The 17,451-nt window shown below is 36.9% G+C and overlaps 1 protein-coding gene and 1 pseudogene across 4 annotated transcripts in view; both read right to left on the bottom strand.

Annotated features, from left to right (window-relative positions):
* ARHGAP20 (Rho GTPase activating protein 20) overlaps positions 1–17,451 on the bottom strand; it is a 109,080-nt gene that overhangs the window by 48,151 nt on the left and 43,478 nt on the right. For all 4 annotated transcript variants that reach the window (XM_066247177.1, XM_066247170.1, XM_066247152.1 and 1 more), the window contains exon 3: positions 4,439–4,603. In XM_066247177.1, coding sequence (XP_066103274.1) covers positions 4,439–4,584 — 146 coding nt within the window. In that variant the 5' untranslated portion in view covers positions 4,585–4,603. The remainder of the gene's footprint in view (positions 1–4,438; positions 4,604–17,451) is intronic.
* LOC136306316 (large ribosomal subunit protein eL21-like) lies at positions 9,950–10,430 on the bottom strand (annotated as a pseudogene).

Genomic DNA, 17,451 nt, shown 5'->3' with positions numbered 1-17,451 from the left:
CAGTTTTTCGTTGTGACACCTTAGTTGTTCATTGATTGCTTTCTCATATGTGCCTTGACCGTGGGGCTACAGCAGACCGAGTAACCCCTTGCTCAAGCCAGCGATCTTGGGTCCAAGCTTGTGAGCCTTGCTCAAACCAGGTGAGCCCATCCGTGATTAAGCTGGCGACCTCAGGGTCTCGAACCTGTGTCCTCCGCATCCCAGTCCAACACTATCCACTGCGCCATCGCCTGGTCAGGCAATACATTTTTTTGTGTTCCACAAAAGTTTGGTACTTAGTTTATGTGTGTCATGTAAGGAAAAAGGTTGAAAATCACTGTTGTAGTACATGACTTGGACAAACCTCCCTGAGTCTCAGTGTTCAGTATCTAAAACCACTCCTGTCTGGGGGGGGGGGTTGTTAAGAAAATTAAATAACACCTTTCTGATTCTCTTATTATAATACCTAGCATATAGAACCCATCCCATACTTTTTGTTTTAGCGAGCGAGAGAGAGACCAATAGGAACACAGAGAGATGAGAAGCATCAACTCACAGTTGAAGCACTTTAGTTGTTCACTGATTGCTTTCTCATATGTGCCTTCAACAGGGGGGTCTAGCTGAGTGACTCCTTGCTCAAGTTAGTGACTTTGGGCTCAAACCAGTGACCATGGGATCATGCTGATGATCCCACGCTCAAGCTGGTGACCCTATACTGAAGCTGATGAGCCTGCGCTCAAGATGGATGAGCACGGGCTCAAGCCAATGACCTCGGTGTTTCAAACCTGAGACCTCAGCATCCCCGGGTGATGCTTTATCCACTGTGCCACTATTGGTCAATCCCATCCCATATATTTTAAAGAAAGGGATAGTAACTAATTTACATCTTAAAATATAATTACTTGTTTCTCTATTAATAGCTTCTGTCAATAAGCATAGAGTTTCCAATGGACTTAGTACAAAGGCTTGGATAGAGAGACTTTTATTTTTCTATATTCCCTATAATATCATCTCCACTTCCAAAACTACATTTCTAGGCATTACTTCTATTCAAAAACACATTCAGATTTTTAGTTTCATACCACTGTGGACAGAAAAGATACTTTGTAATATTTCAATCTTATTAATTTTGTTAAAACTTTGAATATCACCTTATACCTGTTAAAACAATTATTTTTAAAAAACCCAACAAATCCCCAAACAAACAAACAAACAAACAAGACAACATGTGCTGATTAGGCTGTGGAGAAGCAAACCCTTGTACACTGTTGGAGGGAATGCAAAATCGTGCAGCTACTATAGAAAACAGTATTGAGGGCCCTCAAAAAATTCAAAATAGAACTATCACATGGTCTAGTAATCTCTCTTCTGGGTATTTTTAATGGACTGATATAAGGATTTTGAAGATATATTAGCATCTCATGTACAATGGAACACTATTTACAACAGACAAGATGTGTAAATGACCTAAATATCCACTGATGAATAAATGAATAAAGAAAATTTGGTATATACATACAATGGATATTATTCAGTCTTAAAAAGAAGGAAGTTGTGAAATATGTGACAACATGAATGAACGGGGAGGACACTGTGCTAGGTGAAATAAGCCAGTCACAGGAGGGCATATACTGCATGCTTTCACTTATATGAGGCAGCTAAAAGAGTCAAACTTATTGCATCAGAGTGGAATGTTGGCTGCCAGGTGCTGAGGGGAGGGGGAAAGTGGGGAGTTACTAATTAATGAGCATTAAGTTTCAGTTATGCAAGATAAATCAATTCTAGAGAACTGCTGTACAACATGTGCCTATTAGTTAATAATACTGCATGCTAAGTGTTCTTACCATAAAAAAGAAAAAAAAAGAACACTTTTTTAAGGAAGAAAATCCAACATATTATAAAATACTTATCTTCATCTTTGCCTCTTACCTAAAAATATATATATATAAATGAACAGTTTACTAAGCATTCTATATCATTTTTTCCTAGATGAGTATTTTGTCAGGTCCTTCTTTCATCACAAAAAAAAGGCTGACAATGGTAAAAAAAAACAACACACAAAAACCTAAATGTTGAGGAATTTTCTATGAAACCCATAAGAAAGGAGGTAGTAGAGACAGCAGAGCACATATTGGTAAAAGCATGGATTTTGAAAGAAGACCTAGGTTTAAATGTGAGCTCAACTAATTACTAACTCTGTGATCTTGAGAAAGTCACTTAACATCTTTGAATATCAATTTCTTCTGTAAAATGTGAAAAATAGACTGATCAGGTGGTGGCACAGTGGATAGAGCATAGGATTAAAATGCAGAGGACCCAGGTTCAAAACACCAAGGTCGCCAGCTTGAGCGTGGGCTCACCAGCTTGAGTGCGGAGTCGCTGGTTTGAGCGTGGGGTCATAGACATGACCCAATGTCGCTGGCTTGAGCCCAAAAGGTCACTGGCTTGAAGCCCAAGGTTGCTGGCTTGAGCAAGGGGTCACTCACTATGCTGTAGCCCCATGGTCAAGGCACATAAGAGAAGCAATCAATGAATAACTAAGGTGCTGCAATGAAGAATTGATGCTTCTCATCTCTCTCCCTTCCTGTGTGTCTGTCCCTATTTGTCCCTGTCTCTGTCTCTCTCTCAAAATAAAATAAAATAAAATAAAATGAGAAAAATAGTATTTTCCTGATAGAATAGTTAGAAGATTTAAAGTCTATAGAAAAATACCTAATATATAAGATCCCAATAAATGTGAGGTCTGTTATTAATATCATGAAGATTAAAAAGTGTTTTACAAAATTATTATTTAGCCATGCCCATATCTTATTTATAACATGGCATAACTTAGGTGTGAGAGAGTAGATGGTAGAAAAAAATGTTTACCACTCTCTAAAAAATCTCTTTGATGACATTAGATTTGTTAAAATATTGTTCTCTTTTATGATGTTTCATAAACAATGAGAAAAACAGGTGGAACAAGTAGCAAGCACATGTTCTAAGCTGGGTGTAAACTGCACTGGTACATAGTGTTGAGTGGAAAGTGAATTGTTTTGGGTAACTTCTACAGTATATATATCCTTTATTGAACTGCCATTCCCCAGATAAAGACCTCATCACATCTCCTCAGGACTACTACAATAACCTCCTGTCCAGTCTCTCTGCTTCTACTCCTGCCTATTCTCTAATCCACCCATTAGCTATCATAGCCAGAACAATATTTTAGAAATATGAACCATATTATGGTACTCCCCTAACTAAACCTCTTCGGAATAATATTCAAACTCCATATCATGGCCTTTGTCATACCTTGCCTCCAAAATGGCCCTCAAAGATTCACCTTCCTAATAGTCTACCTGTGAATAGTTACTTTCCACACTGTACCAAAGTTGGTCTGTGTGGCCAATAGCATATGTCAGAAATGATGGAATGCTACTTTCAAAATTAGGTTATAAAAGACTGCAGCTTCTATTTTGGGTGTTCTTACATTTGCCTACTCTCTTCCTCACTCTCTTGGATCTTTTGCTCCAAGGAAGCAATACCACGGTATGAGCAGTGCGATGGAAAAGCCCCAGGAGAGGATGCAGCCTCAGGCCAATAGCCAGTGGAGAACTGAGGCCTGCCAGTGTTCACATGAGTAAGCTGGGAAGTGGACTCTAGCTTCAGTCGAACTTTCAGATGACTATAACGCAGGTCAACAGCTTGACTGCAACCTCATGAGGGCCCCTGAGCCAGAACCAGAGCTAAACCGCTCCCAGATTTCAACACAGAGAAACCGTATGAGATGTTTGTAGTTATGTATTGTGATATTTTGGGGCAATTTGTTATATGGCAATAGATAATTAATATAGCCTGTAAAAGTCTTGATAACCTGATCTTTTTCTATTTCTCCAAACTTAATTCATATTACTCTCCTCCTGCTCATTATGCTCCAGGCATACATAGGCTTTCTTTTAACTCCTCCCAAGGGCCAGGCTTTCCCCACCACCTTTGTATCTGTATAGCTTCTGCCTAGAACGCTCATTCTCCTAATATCTAAGTGGCTGGTTGCTTTTCATCCTCCAATGATTTCCCCCATCCCCGTACACCTACCTAAACTATATCCCCCCTTTTTTTTTGCATCCAGCACCCTATTTTTTTCACAGCACTAATCACAGTCTGTAAATACTGCCCCCAAAGCCATTAGAATGAAAGCACAAAAAAGGCAGGGACCACACCCATCACATCCTTAATTGTATCTCCTACGTTTATCCAGAGAGCGGTAGAGAGTGGGACTTAAATGGACACTTGTTGAATGAACAAACATTTTAAAGATTATTTTTTTTTGCAAAACAAAACAACAAACATAAAACTCACTTCAGATATTAGCTATGCTAATAGAGACCGGACACTTTTACAGTGAGCACTGAATAGAAAGGTTATCTTTGTCAGTGGAAGTGCAATTTCATAACTGGGAGAGAGTGCAGAGTGTACTTACTTGGTTTTGGCCACAACAAAGAGATCATTGAACAGGAAAAGATGCCGCTCCTGCCTTTGCAGGCCTCTTTTCAGTTCTGCTCGGCCATCAATTAGCAGAGTCCTGTTGGAGCACGCAAATGACGACAGGACTGCACATGTGTCCATACTAGCAGAAGGGCTTTCCCTGTAACAGATCAAACGCCACAGAGCCTTAGTCAAATGACCATAGATAGCATTGAGTGTCTATAAAATTATAGCTTATTGTTGGTCAAGAAATATAAAATTCTATAATTTTTTAATGCAATGGCATTGTTTCCTAACTGGTCTATCTCCACACAGTAGTCTTTAACATTGCAGTTTGAAATGTTTTTGTACATTGAAGGAAAGCTGACAATTTTATGATAAACATAGCTATACATTCTTCCATTAAAACTTTACTACACTTGCTTGAATATACCTAATCTAACTATCTGCCCTGTGCACTCATTAATCCATTTTATTTATGGCATTCAGTATAGACTGCATACAGCAGTGCATTTCCCTTTAAATACTTCAGCAAGAATATCATTAACTAGAGTCTAATATTTAGAATTTTAAAAAAACCCTATATTATCTTATTAACCAATATCACCCCAACAATATTGATAAAAATAAAAATAAAATAAAGTGCGCATGGAACTTTGAAAAAACGTCTGCACAATGAAATGCATACATCTTAGGGGTATACTCACTGAGTTTTGATAAATGTATTCACCTATGTAATCTAAACCTTTATCAAGATGTAGAACAATATCATCAATTCCAAACAATCTTCCCCTTCTCCCTTTTTAGCTGTTATTAAATTAGCTAAAGATGGCCTCTATGTACTGGTCTCTGGTTATTTCTTCACTGCAGATTGAGACTCATTTAGCTAAAAAGTCTGCTGAAACCAAACTCAATTTTTATATACTCAATTACTTTGAAAATAGCCCCACAAGCAGATTTTAGCCATTTATAACTTGTCTACTTTGCATACTCCACAAAACTATGCCCAGCATTTGCTAACTGTTGATAAGATAAAGCCTTGCGGCTGTAAGACCCTGTGTCACTACCACCCTTTGGAGCTCTCTGACCCAGAGACTCCAGACCTTGCTACTGAGCAACTTCACGTAGACATGTAATCTGAAGACACACCTTCTTCCATCTGTAGCATCTCAGGAATTCCCTTGCCCTCCTCCCCGTCTAGATGGTGGCCTTTTATCCACAGCCCTCTAAACAATTTCATGCTGTGAAGGACGTCTTTTCTCATGGAACCTTGCCCAATGGTCATATCTTTATCCTTGATCAGCTCCTAAATCCCTCAGATTCCTTACAAAAGTCAATCTGTACCCTATCTGATTTGTTAGAGCAAGGCAACCACTATTCTGATCCCCCCCCCCCCGAAGATTAGTTTTGCCTCTTTTAGAATTTCATATAATTGGAATCACAGAATTTGTCAGTGTTCATCAAAGTATAGAATGTATAAGGCCATGCCCCATCATTTCAAGTATCTGGTTCACATGGCAGCCACAAGAAATGGAGAATGTGGCTTGTTTCTTAGGTTTGAATGGAATGGGTCACTGCATCTGATCACTGGGTATACTAAAACGCTGGACTATATGTTGCCCTGAGAAGTCTCTGAGGTCATGTGTGTACCAGTCATCCCTTCTTCTAGTAAAGGTGTTCATAAAGTGTGGTCTCCTACTATAGGCAACATCAGAATTAACTGGGAACTTTAAAAATATGCAAATTCTCAGGTCCACCTCAGATTTACTACTAAATCAGAAACTCTGAAGGGCTGGCTCAGCATTCTGTATTATGACAATCCATTTAGACAATTCTAATACACACTGAAGTTTGAGAACCACTTAGAACTCCATTCTGGTTTTAATATTCTAAATTTTACAACCGTGTATTAAAGTAAGTGTAAGTAGCATATATTTCTGCTTCAGATAAGGTGAACTTCTCAGAGCTGTTCCATCATTTCCTATGGTTTTTGAGCTATAGCTACCTCTTCTAATTCTACTATGCTCACTAGTTACCAGTTAGATACATATTATGCATAATTTAAAGAGATGTATAAATGAATAACAAGGCAAGTAAATCAATAAAAGCCCTTTAAAACAAAGGGGAAAGGGATTTTCTATGTTTGATATTATGGGTTAGAATTAAGCAGACTGGCCTTGGCCAGTGGCTCAGTGGATAGAGTGTCAGCCTGGCGTATTGATGTCCTGGGTTCGATTCCTGGTCAGAGCACATAGGAGAAGTGACCATCTGCTTTCCCCCCCTCCTTTTCTCCCTTCTCTCCCTCTTCCTCTCCCAAAGCCAGGGAATCAGTTGGTTCAAGTGTGGCCCTGGATACTAAGGATAGCTTGGTTGGTCCAAGCACGTCAGCCTCAGGTGCTAAAAATAGCTCGGTACTTAAGCATCGGTCCCAGATGGGGTTGCTGGATGGATAGCAGTTGAGGCTCATGCCTTGCTATCTTCCCTCCTCTCACTTTAAATATAAATAAATAAAAATAAAATAGAATTAAGCAGAGAAAAGGCCCACATTCATAATCACAGAGAAAAATCCTTTCTATTTCAAAATCTTTTGGGGTGGGGGAGCAGGAAGAGGCATAATGGCATCTTTAATTATGTACTGATCTCAAATTTATAGAAAATAAGAATGAAATTTCACGTGTTCTTGTACACACTGAGTAAGAACAAGGCTAGCAAACAACAACTTATCATTTTACATTGTCTTAGTTTCTTAATTACCTGACAGAAAAAAGGAAGTGTTATCTTTTGCATTTTGATGTTAAGTACTCAATAAATAACTACTTTTTTATTATAATGATAAAGCATTAGCAGTATAGTTAAAACTAAGGATCCTCAAATTACTCAGAGTCTGATAGTAAATACAGGGTGGGGCAAATTGAGGTTTATATTTTTTTGTATAGAAAATAATACAATAATTAATAACTAATAACACAAGAATAAACTCTGTCCTTTGCATACTCACAACTATAAACCTACTTTTGCTCCACCCTGTATTTTAGCTTTGGAGGTCACATGGTCTCTGTTGTCAACTTCAACGGCCGTTGTAACAAAAAATGAGCCACTGATAATACCTATGTGTATAGGTGTGGCTGTGATCCAGTAAAACTTTATTTTACAAACACAGGCAGCCCCAAAACATTGTTTGCTGACCAAGAGTTTATGTGATACTTCCAAAACATTTAAATGGTTGTAAATACAGACAAAGCTGAAGCAATTAGTGAATTAAAAAAAAATTATTTATTTTTTGCTTGGGGTTAGTATAGATCAAAGGTTAATTAGGTTATTTAAAAATTGTTTAAATTTTAAAGCAGTTCCAAAGTATTTTCATATACACTAATTCATTTTTTTACCTCACAATAATACTTTTAAATATGTAGATTTTGATGGTGGTGTGGTGGAGAATCCACTATGAGTTAAAATATTTTTCTATGTATATTTTAAAGATCTACATATAATTATGACAAGAGATGCCCCATGACTTTACAACCTAAGTATTGGTTAAAAAAAACCCAAAATCCATGCAACAGAATTTACTTGAGTAAAAATAAACATCTCAGCAGTCACATAATTTAAAAGAAAAAATTCTTCTGTAGAAGAAAACAAAAACACAAATAACCTTTGTGCTTTTTAAAACTACAATCTTAATCAGTGTTTCTTACTTTAAAATGTATTTCTCAATTATGTGACTCTGAAGTGTTTATTTTTATTCTGAGTGCAAAGTAGATGTGTTTATTTTAGTGTCTTAGAGTATGGAAATGGGAAGGAGGGTAAGACTGTAACCTTTTATGTAGCCTCTTAATACGGCCTGATTAGGATTTACAAGTTATAATTAACAGAGCTCTAAAATGATCTAACAAATACAACCAGAGTCTAAGAATTAACCTGCTGCCTGCTTCTTATGTGTTAACATTCCATTTTCAAATAGTTTTGTGAAGCTATTTCTGAAAACCAAAAAGTATTTTAGGATCTTAATAATTTTTGTTTTTTATTAAAGCTAGATAACAGTTCTCATAAACCCTGGCCACAGTAATATCTTAATGGTCATTACTAAGACTCACTCTTCAAGCAAGTCCACTCTTAGGTATAGTTTTAGAGGTAGTGTTGCTTCATCTCAAATGACAAAAAATAAACTAAAATTTAGAATATAATACTTCTTGGAAATGTCTATGTTTACATGTGGTAATCAATTAGTGGTTATGATGACAAGTACTAAATAGGACCTTGATAACCTCTCAAAGCCTAGCTAGCTCATGGTCACTGCTCATTCCTAATGCCATCTCTATATGAACATTTTCTCTCAGTTGAATTCTTGATTGCTATCACTAATATGCTAATTTAGCACTTATATTCTTCCTTGATGCTCTTAACTATTCTCATCCAATATATACTGAGTATATGATCACCATATAATTATTTATAACAGAGATGGGCTTGCCTTTGCTGGGTGTCTGCCATGTGCAGGCACTGGAGACAGATGTGGTTCTTAAGCCTCAAGAAGTTGGCAATGTGATGCAGGAATCAGACAAGTAAACAGAATGACGAACCAGTGAAGCAAGTATGATAAAAGAAATGCAGGGTACTGCAGACACAGAGAGGAGCAAAAATAGAAGCCCTATGTGAGACTGGATTGGATAGGAAAGTTCCTAAGGAACCAAAGTCTTAAAGGATGGACAGATCAATGAAGGCTGAGAACAGTCTAAGTAGAAACAGCACGCCAAACAAGCATGGTATGCTTCAGTGACTGTGGAAGTCCCAGAGAGGCTGGAGTGACAAGGGTCTGGGGAAGAGCAGCAACAGCAGGATAGTTTTCCTGTCACCTTTAGGTTTTATCTGAAAGCACTAAGAGATTGTAAGCAGGACACTGTGTTTTGTAATACATTGAACAAAACAGAAGAGGACAAACTTAGAGGAAGGAAGACCTATAAGAATTTATTGCAGGAATTTTAGGCAAGAAATGTCATGGAACTGAGATGGCAGTGAGAAGGGATAGAAGGAAATAAAACATATTTAGGAGATACTAAAAACATAAACAAAATGTATATACAAAAGATAGAATTGACTATAAAAAGAATACAGACTTACTGCCCAACCTTTTTTAATTTACTTATTTATTTTTTATCCAACAAATGCCTGCTGGTACCTACATATATGTATTGGCTAAATAACGTAGACTTATCCTTTCCTCTTGTGGGACTTGAGTTTAGTTATACTGTCAACTATCTACTTGACCTCACCCACCACTGTGGCTCAGTTCAATTTGTAGCAGAGGTTGAAAACTATAGCCCGCATTCATATTTTATTTGGTTCACAGAGAGGTTTTGATTTCAAATGCCCAATTCACCACATACCCTTTCTTGTCACTTCTTTACTCTGTTTACTACAACTTTCAAAAACCTGAAAGCATTCAGTTTGTGATTCTTGCCCTAGTATTACTTTTAAAAAAGTACAGAGGTCTTTCAGTTTTTCACACCTACCATGCCATGAATTGACAGGGAGTGGGTTCCAGCAGCTCAGGCTCCTTTCTGTGGGTTCTCACAGAGTGCATCTCTGGGCGGAGCAGGCTGGCACTGCAGTTGAACCCAGCCGCCTTTCTCTTTGGCTTCCTTCTTTTTCTCATCATTTTCCTTCATACTTTCAGGAAGCTATCTCAGCTCTTAGAGTGCTTAACATGCTCAATATGTACATTAATTGTCTCAGTAAGAATCTTGCCCTTCACTTGTTTGTTCACAGCAATGCCCACTGCAGGCTGGGTGACACTGTAGACTCCTCCAGTTTTGCCGTGGGAACATTTATGGAGCATTCCTTTTTGAACAGTGCCATTCCCTTGATGTCTACAATATCACCCTTCCTGTAGATTTCCATGTATGTGGCCAAAGGAACACTCCATGTTTTCTAAAAGGTCTAGAGAACATATAACCGACGTCTGGCCTCTTTCCCCTTATGTTAGTCATGTTGGCAAATTACTAGAAGATGGCAGTGCCGGTTGAAAGGGTTACTTTTTTTTAACTAGATTGAATTTTGTTTTAACTTATGGTAAAATACACATTAAATAAAACTTATCATTTTATTTTTTAATTAAAATTTTTTATTTAATTCATTGGTGTGACATTGGTTAATAAAATTATACTGATTTCAGGTGTACAACTGTACAATACATCATCTGTACATTCCATTGTGTGTTCATCCCAAGTCACGTCTCCCTTCATCACCGTCTAATATCCCCTGCCCAACTTTCCGTCCTGCAATCTCCACACTGTTGTCTCAAATGTATAGCAGGGTTGGTTAGGGCATCATCCCGATATGCTATGGCTGCCAGTTCAATCCCCAGTCAGGACACACACAGAAACAGATAGATATTTCTGTCCCTCTCTCCCCCCTCTTCCTCTCTCTCTGAAATCAATAAATAAAATGTATAATTCAGTTACATTTAGTATATTCACAGTGTTTTGCAACCATCACAACTATCTGATTCTCAAATATTGTCATTATGCAGTCACTCCCCATTGCACCCACTGAATCTAATACCTGGACACTAAAAACCTCATTATGTCTCTAGGGATTTGCCTACTCCAGATACTTTATATCATATAAGATGTGGCCTTTTGAGTGTAGTTTCTTTCACTTAGCATAATGCTTTCAAGGTTCATCCACATTGTAGCATATATCAGTACCTCATTCCTTTTTGGTTTTTTTTTGAGTGAAAATAATTTTTTTTATTAAATTTAATGCAGTGACATTGATAAATCAGGGTACATATGTTGAGAGAAAATATCTCTAGATTATTTTGACATTTGATTGTGCTGTATACCCCTCCCCCAAAGTTAAATTGTCTTCTGTCACCTTCTATCTGGTTTTCTTTGTGCCCCTCCCCTCCCCTAACCCTTCTCTCCTTCTTCACCCCCTCCCCCCTCCCCCAACCTCCCGCCCCTGTTGCCATCACATTCTTGTTCATGTCTCTAATTTATCTCCACGGGGAAGTGAAATAAAAGACAGGATAAACAAATGGGACTATATCAAACTAAAAAGCTTTTGCACAGCTAAAGACAACAAGAACAGAATAAAAAGACAAACTACACAATGGAAGAACATATTTGACAATACGTCTGATAAGGGGTTAATAACCAAAATTTATAAAGAACTTGTAAAACTCAACACCAGGAAGACAAACAACCCAATCCAAAAATGGGCAAAAGAGATGAATAGACACTTCTCCAAAGAGGACATACAGATGGCCAATAGGCATATGAAAAAATGCTCAACATCACTAATCATTAGAGAAATGAAAATTAAAACCACAATGAGATATCACCTCACACCAGTCAGAATGGCGCTTATCAACAAAACAACACAGAATAAGTGCTGGCGAGGATGTGGAGAAAAGGGAACCCTCCTGCACTGCTGGTGGGAATGCAGACTGGTGCAGCCTCATTCCTTTTTATTGATGAACAATATTCCATTGTATAGATATAGCACATTTGTTTATCCATTCATAAGTTGATAGGCATTTGTATTGTTCCTATCTCATAGCTATTGTGAATATTACTGCTATAAAAATTTATGTACAGGCCCTGGCCGGTTGGCTCAGCGGTAGAGCGTCGGCCTGGCGTGCGGGGGACCCGGGTTCAATTCCCGGCCAGGGCATATAGGAGAAACGCCCATTTGCTTCTCCACCCCCCTCCCCTCCTTCCTCTCTGTCTCTCTCCTCCCCTCCCGCAGCCAAGGCTCCATTGGAGCAAAGATGGCCCGGGCGCTGGGGATGGCTCCTTGGCCTCTGCCCCAGGCGCTAGAGTGGCTCTGGTCGCGGCAGAGCGACGCCCCGGAGGGGCAGAGCATCGCCCCTGGTGGGCCTGCCGGGTGGATCCCGGTTGGGCACATGCGGGAGTCTGTCTGACTGTCTCTCCCTGTTTCCAGCTTCAGAAAAAAAACAAAAAAACCCAAAAAACAAAAAACAAAAACAAAAACAAAAAAATTCACGTACATATTTTTGTTTGAACATCTATTTTTTTCTTGTTAGTATATATAAATATATACCCAGGAATAGAAATGCTGGAATCGTTGATTTTATGCTTAAGTTATTGAGGAACCATCAAACTGTTTTTCACAGTGGCTATACCATGTTACATTCCCACCAGCAATGTATGAGTGTTACTTTTCTCTCTTTTGTTCCTCACATATAATCAATCATGTCTTATGTTTAATAGCTAAGGAACAAAATATCCTGAGACTAGATCCTCATAACTTCTATCACAGTTTGCAACGAATTCTTAACTAGACTCCCCACTTCCTTGCTCTCTCTTCTTCAATCTTTGCTGCTCAATTCTCACTTCTATCAAATTAACCTATCTGGTGTTTATTATCAGTGAGCATATACACTGCCTAAAGAGTAAGTTTAACTCATTAACCTAGCTTTCAAGTTCTAGCATCTGTTTTACTCTACCTGCTGTGATGATATGTCAGGTTAGAACATTATATTACCTGTATAAAGGTAGCTCTAGTGAGACTTAGAGAATAAATTAGTTCCAGAAGTAATTTAGAACAAAAAGAGATGACTATTGAAATTTAGCTAAAAAACAAAGAAACAAAAAACCACAATCAGTATCAAAATCCTATCTTATTCAGCAATAAAAATTTGTTCATTAAATATTCATGACTATCTCAAACATCTCAACATTAAAAGCACATTTCAAGAAAATCTGGTCTAAAGCAACTATCTGTCTTATTGATGGGATAAAACATGAGAAATACTTGTGACATTTTATTCAAAAAATTTTTTTAATTTTATTTATTTATTTTTAGAGAGGAGAGAGAGAGGGAGAGAGAGAAACATAGAGAGAGAAGGGAGAAGAGCTGGAAGCATCAACTCTCATATGTGCCTTGACCAGGCAAGCCCAGCGTTTCGAACCGGCGACCTCAGCATTTATAGATCGACGCTTTATCCACTGCGCCACCACAGGTCAGGCATACTTGTGACATTTTAATAGTCACCATCTAAATAAAGTCACATTCAAATTACCAAATAAAACTCTGTACAGAGATTATATAACATGATGTGGTGGTGTGCAATATGTACTGTTGCTTCCACTTCCAAATTAATATCAATGATTAAATGATGTATTGTGTAGGTCATATTATACAGTCCGCATTCTGACTTGGTATTATATTGATAGAACAGAGCCTAGTGATCATATTAATAACAGGATCAATATGAACTAAGCTAGGAGAAGGGCTTATAGGTTATATGAATGAATAGATAGATACAGTGAGCAAAAAATATATAAAGGAGAACCTTTAAATTATCATCAAAATGCTGATTGAAACAGGCAATATATGTGATATAATGAGAACAATAACCCTATATCAATGCTGCTACTATTTAAAGAATAAGGAAAACATAAATATTAAATAAGCAAAGACAGAATAGCGTTACGGAAGGAAGGAGAGAGTGAAAGATAGAGAAGGACACTAATAAAAAGTTACACTAACAGAGCAAGATCTGTACACAGAGCTGTTATTTCCAGAGAAGGGAGTAAACTACATAACTTTTTAATAGTCTTGACACAGAAGTTGCTCAACAACATCTGTTAGGAATTCATTTGATAAAAATCACTTGACATTTTAAGAAAGGAGAGAACACAAGCCTATGAGCATTGTTTCTGTCCAATTTAGTTGCCTATATGGACTTTTCTTAATTATTAACTAAGCAAAATTGGTTTGAGTCCTCTTGAATCAAATAAGATTACCAAACATATTGATGCTACTCAAGGAAATTTATAGGCATAGTAATTACAATGTGACACGGTAATACTTTGTTTATTCATTCAGCAAAGAACCAAGTCACCAATCGGTGGACTGGGCACTCAAGTAATTTGACTTGTTTGGTTCAGGTAATAATTATATAATGGTACAGTGAAGGAAACAAAAGGATCATACCTGATTAAAGTAGTTCTATGTACAATTTCTGGATCTGCTAAAGTTAAAAACATATCATCTGATAACATCTAATTAAAAAATTGAGAAATATCATATTATGATTATGAATTAGAAGCTAAAGGCCGTACACTCAAGACAGTGATTTAAATTATCTACTACTACCCCCAGCTTACTAATGCCAAAATGTCAATATACAAGTTGACATAAATGAGTTGATTTAACAAGTTGATTCATAACAAGAAGACTTAGCTTTGACAGGAACCCTGAACTACTATTTTACCAAAATATCTATAATATATATATATATATATATATATATATATATATATATATGGCAGAGTAAGGAAGAACCATATAATAAATATTTAAGACATTAAAAAAAGTAAAAGCAATGAGTTGCTAGAAGCCTCTTAAAAAAACTCACTAGAGATTTTGAAATAAAAATTTGAGCACATTTTGGGAACTAAAAGAGAATATTTTAGTGAATGCTAAATAAAAAGTTGAATATCAAAGAGATTTTTAAATTCAATGTGTTGTTATTTATATTGAGATAGTTAAACTATTTGATGAAGTTTAACTTTTATTTTTTAAATCCCAAAACATATTCCATATTTACAGACAATTTGCTCACTTACATAGTAATGATTGCCTATAGTGCACTAAGGCCCTAGGAATATAGTAGCCAATGAAGTGGCCAAGGCCATGCAAAGAATTTCACCTTTTATTCTGAATGAGATATGAACAAGAGATGATCTGAGCAGAGAAGTGACAGATCTACTAGGTAAACAGCATATAGGGCGGCAAAGAGGAAGCATATGATAAATATTTGCTAAAAGAAAATTAAAAAGAAAATCAAAATAATGAGTTGGCTAAAATTCCTTAAGTAAAAGCCCAGTAGAGGCTTCTGGAAAAGTCATAACTTAGGAGAGAAATAATGGTGGTTTGGTAGTGGTGGAGGTGGTAAGAAATAGTTGTATACTAGATACATTTCAAATGTAAAACCTAATAGGATTTGATGATTGACTGATTTTTGGCATGACTAACTGGGGTAGGGGTGGGAATAAAAAACTTGGTTTTGGACATATTAAGTTTGAATTACCTATCAGATATCAAAATAAAGATTTGAAAACTATAAAAAAGATCAGGTCATTGGGTGAATTAGTATAGATGGAAAACAGGTTTAAGTACTGAGCACTGGGACATGGCAACATTTAGAAGTTGGGAAAGAAGGAGAAACTAGCAAAGTAAAAGGAGATGGTTGTCAGTAAACAGAGGCAAGCAGCACAGGGAATGAGGGAGTGATCAGGCTGTCCACAGCTGCAGAAAGGTTCAAAATGATTTGACCATTAGATCTAGAATCATGGTAGTCACCAGTGACACCGTCAAGAACAACTCTGGTGGAAATTTATGAAGAAATGATTTCAATTTGGTTAACATTAAATTTTAGGTAACTGGTAATTCCACAGTCACCATTTAACTTGTCCAAAAGCATATTCAGTTTTGAAAAAAAATGTTAAAAAGATGTCAAATAGAATTGGGAATACACAGAAGAAGTTTCTAAATCCCCCAAAAATGCTAATAAGATGGCCTTGGCCATTATTTCGTACAGCTATTACAAGCTCTAACACTATCTCTCACTCTAACAGATAAAACAACTCCACTGACTAGAGCATAAAAGCTATCTCATAATTAAAGCCGATAGTTTCACATATTCAGGAAACTGTCCCCCACAGTGCTAAGAAAGTACCTTCTGTCTGAGAATGCAAAGCATGCTTTCTTGTGCTCAGCAGCAGCAACTTTTATCAAACACAAGCAGCTTTTCATAAAACTGGTTTTGAAATCAAGAATCAGTATGTTATAGAGGAAAGATTCAGAACACTTGCTTTGACAGCCAGTCTGTTTTAGTTTTCAAAAAGAAGATGTTTTAAAACTACCTTGTACATAAAAATCTTAAATAACTACCAAAAAGCCTGGGATGATTTTTGTTTCAATCTTTGGGACTGAACAACTTTCCTGTCTACCAAACTCAGTCAATACATATATATGACTAAGTCCTTCAATAGGTTTTGGCAATTGTTAGGGACACTGATAATTATGATTCCAGGAAAGGGAATAGGCTTATAAGTCCCACATTATAACATGTAATGCTTTTTAAGTAAGTAAAGCTCAGGCCTGACCTGTGGTGGCGCAGTGGATAAAACGTCAACCTAGAATGCTGAGGTTGCCAGTTTGAAACCCTGGGCTTGCCTGGTCAAGGCACATATGGAAGTTGATGCTTCCTGCTCCTCCCCCCTTCTCTCTCTATCTCTCTCTCTAAAAAATGAATTAATAAAAAAATGAATAAATAAGTAAAGCTCAGCTAATAGTTTGCAATAAATTATTCTCATTTGTCCCCTGGATTCAGAACCCCTGGATTCAGATAACTTGGTTGTTTTAATCTACTAAAAATCACTTATTGTAGACAGAATAAAAACATAAACATATTAAAAAGGCCACGTAGTTTGTTTTAGATAAGGCTGACAGTATATCTCAAGTGTTTCATGCAAACCTACACTGAGAAATCTAATTAACCCTTCAGAGCATTAAAATCTTACATACTTTCCAATTGCAAACAAAAGTAAACCCAAGCCTAAAAATAAAGGTTTTATATTGAACATGTACAATATATACCGTCAACAAACACTGTGCTAAACATTCCTAAAGAGTAAAAAAAAATAATTTTTATATTTACTATGATATAAGAAATTGTCTATTTTCCAATATTAATTCTTTTCACTCTGGGCTGTTATCATTAGTGTGAATATATCAATGAAATACAATATAGCACTTAAAAGGACAGGCATTTTATTTTATTTATTAACTTTTTAAAGGATTGGCATTTTAAATAACTCTTTTTACCCTGTACAACTTTAACATGTCGCCCAAACAAGAAACAAAACAAAACAAACACGAAAGTGGTAAGTATCACAGGAAAGAGGTGTAACTCCAAACACGAAGGGAACTTAGGAGTCAGAATGTGTCCTTGGGGACAGCCAAGTGATG

This window comes from Saccopteryx bilineata, chromosome 1 (assembly GCF_036850765.1).
Source record: "Saccopteryx bilineata isolate mSacBil1 chromosome 1, mSacBil1_pri_phased_curated, whole genome shotgun sequence".
Taxonomy (NCBI): Eukaryota; Metazoa; Chordata; class Mammalia; order Chiroptera; family Emballonuridae; genus Saccopteryx; species Saccopteryx bilineata.
The sequence above is the reverse complement of the archived record's forward strand: the minus strand, read 5'-3'. Positions and strand labels throughout refer to the sequence as shown.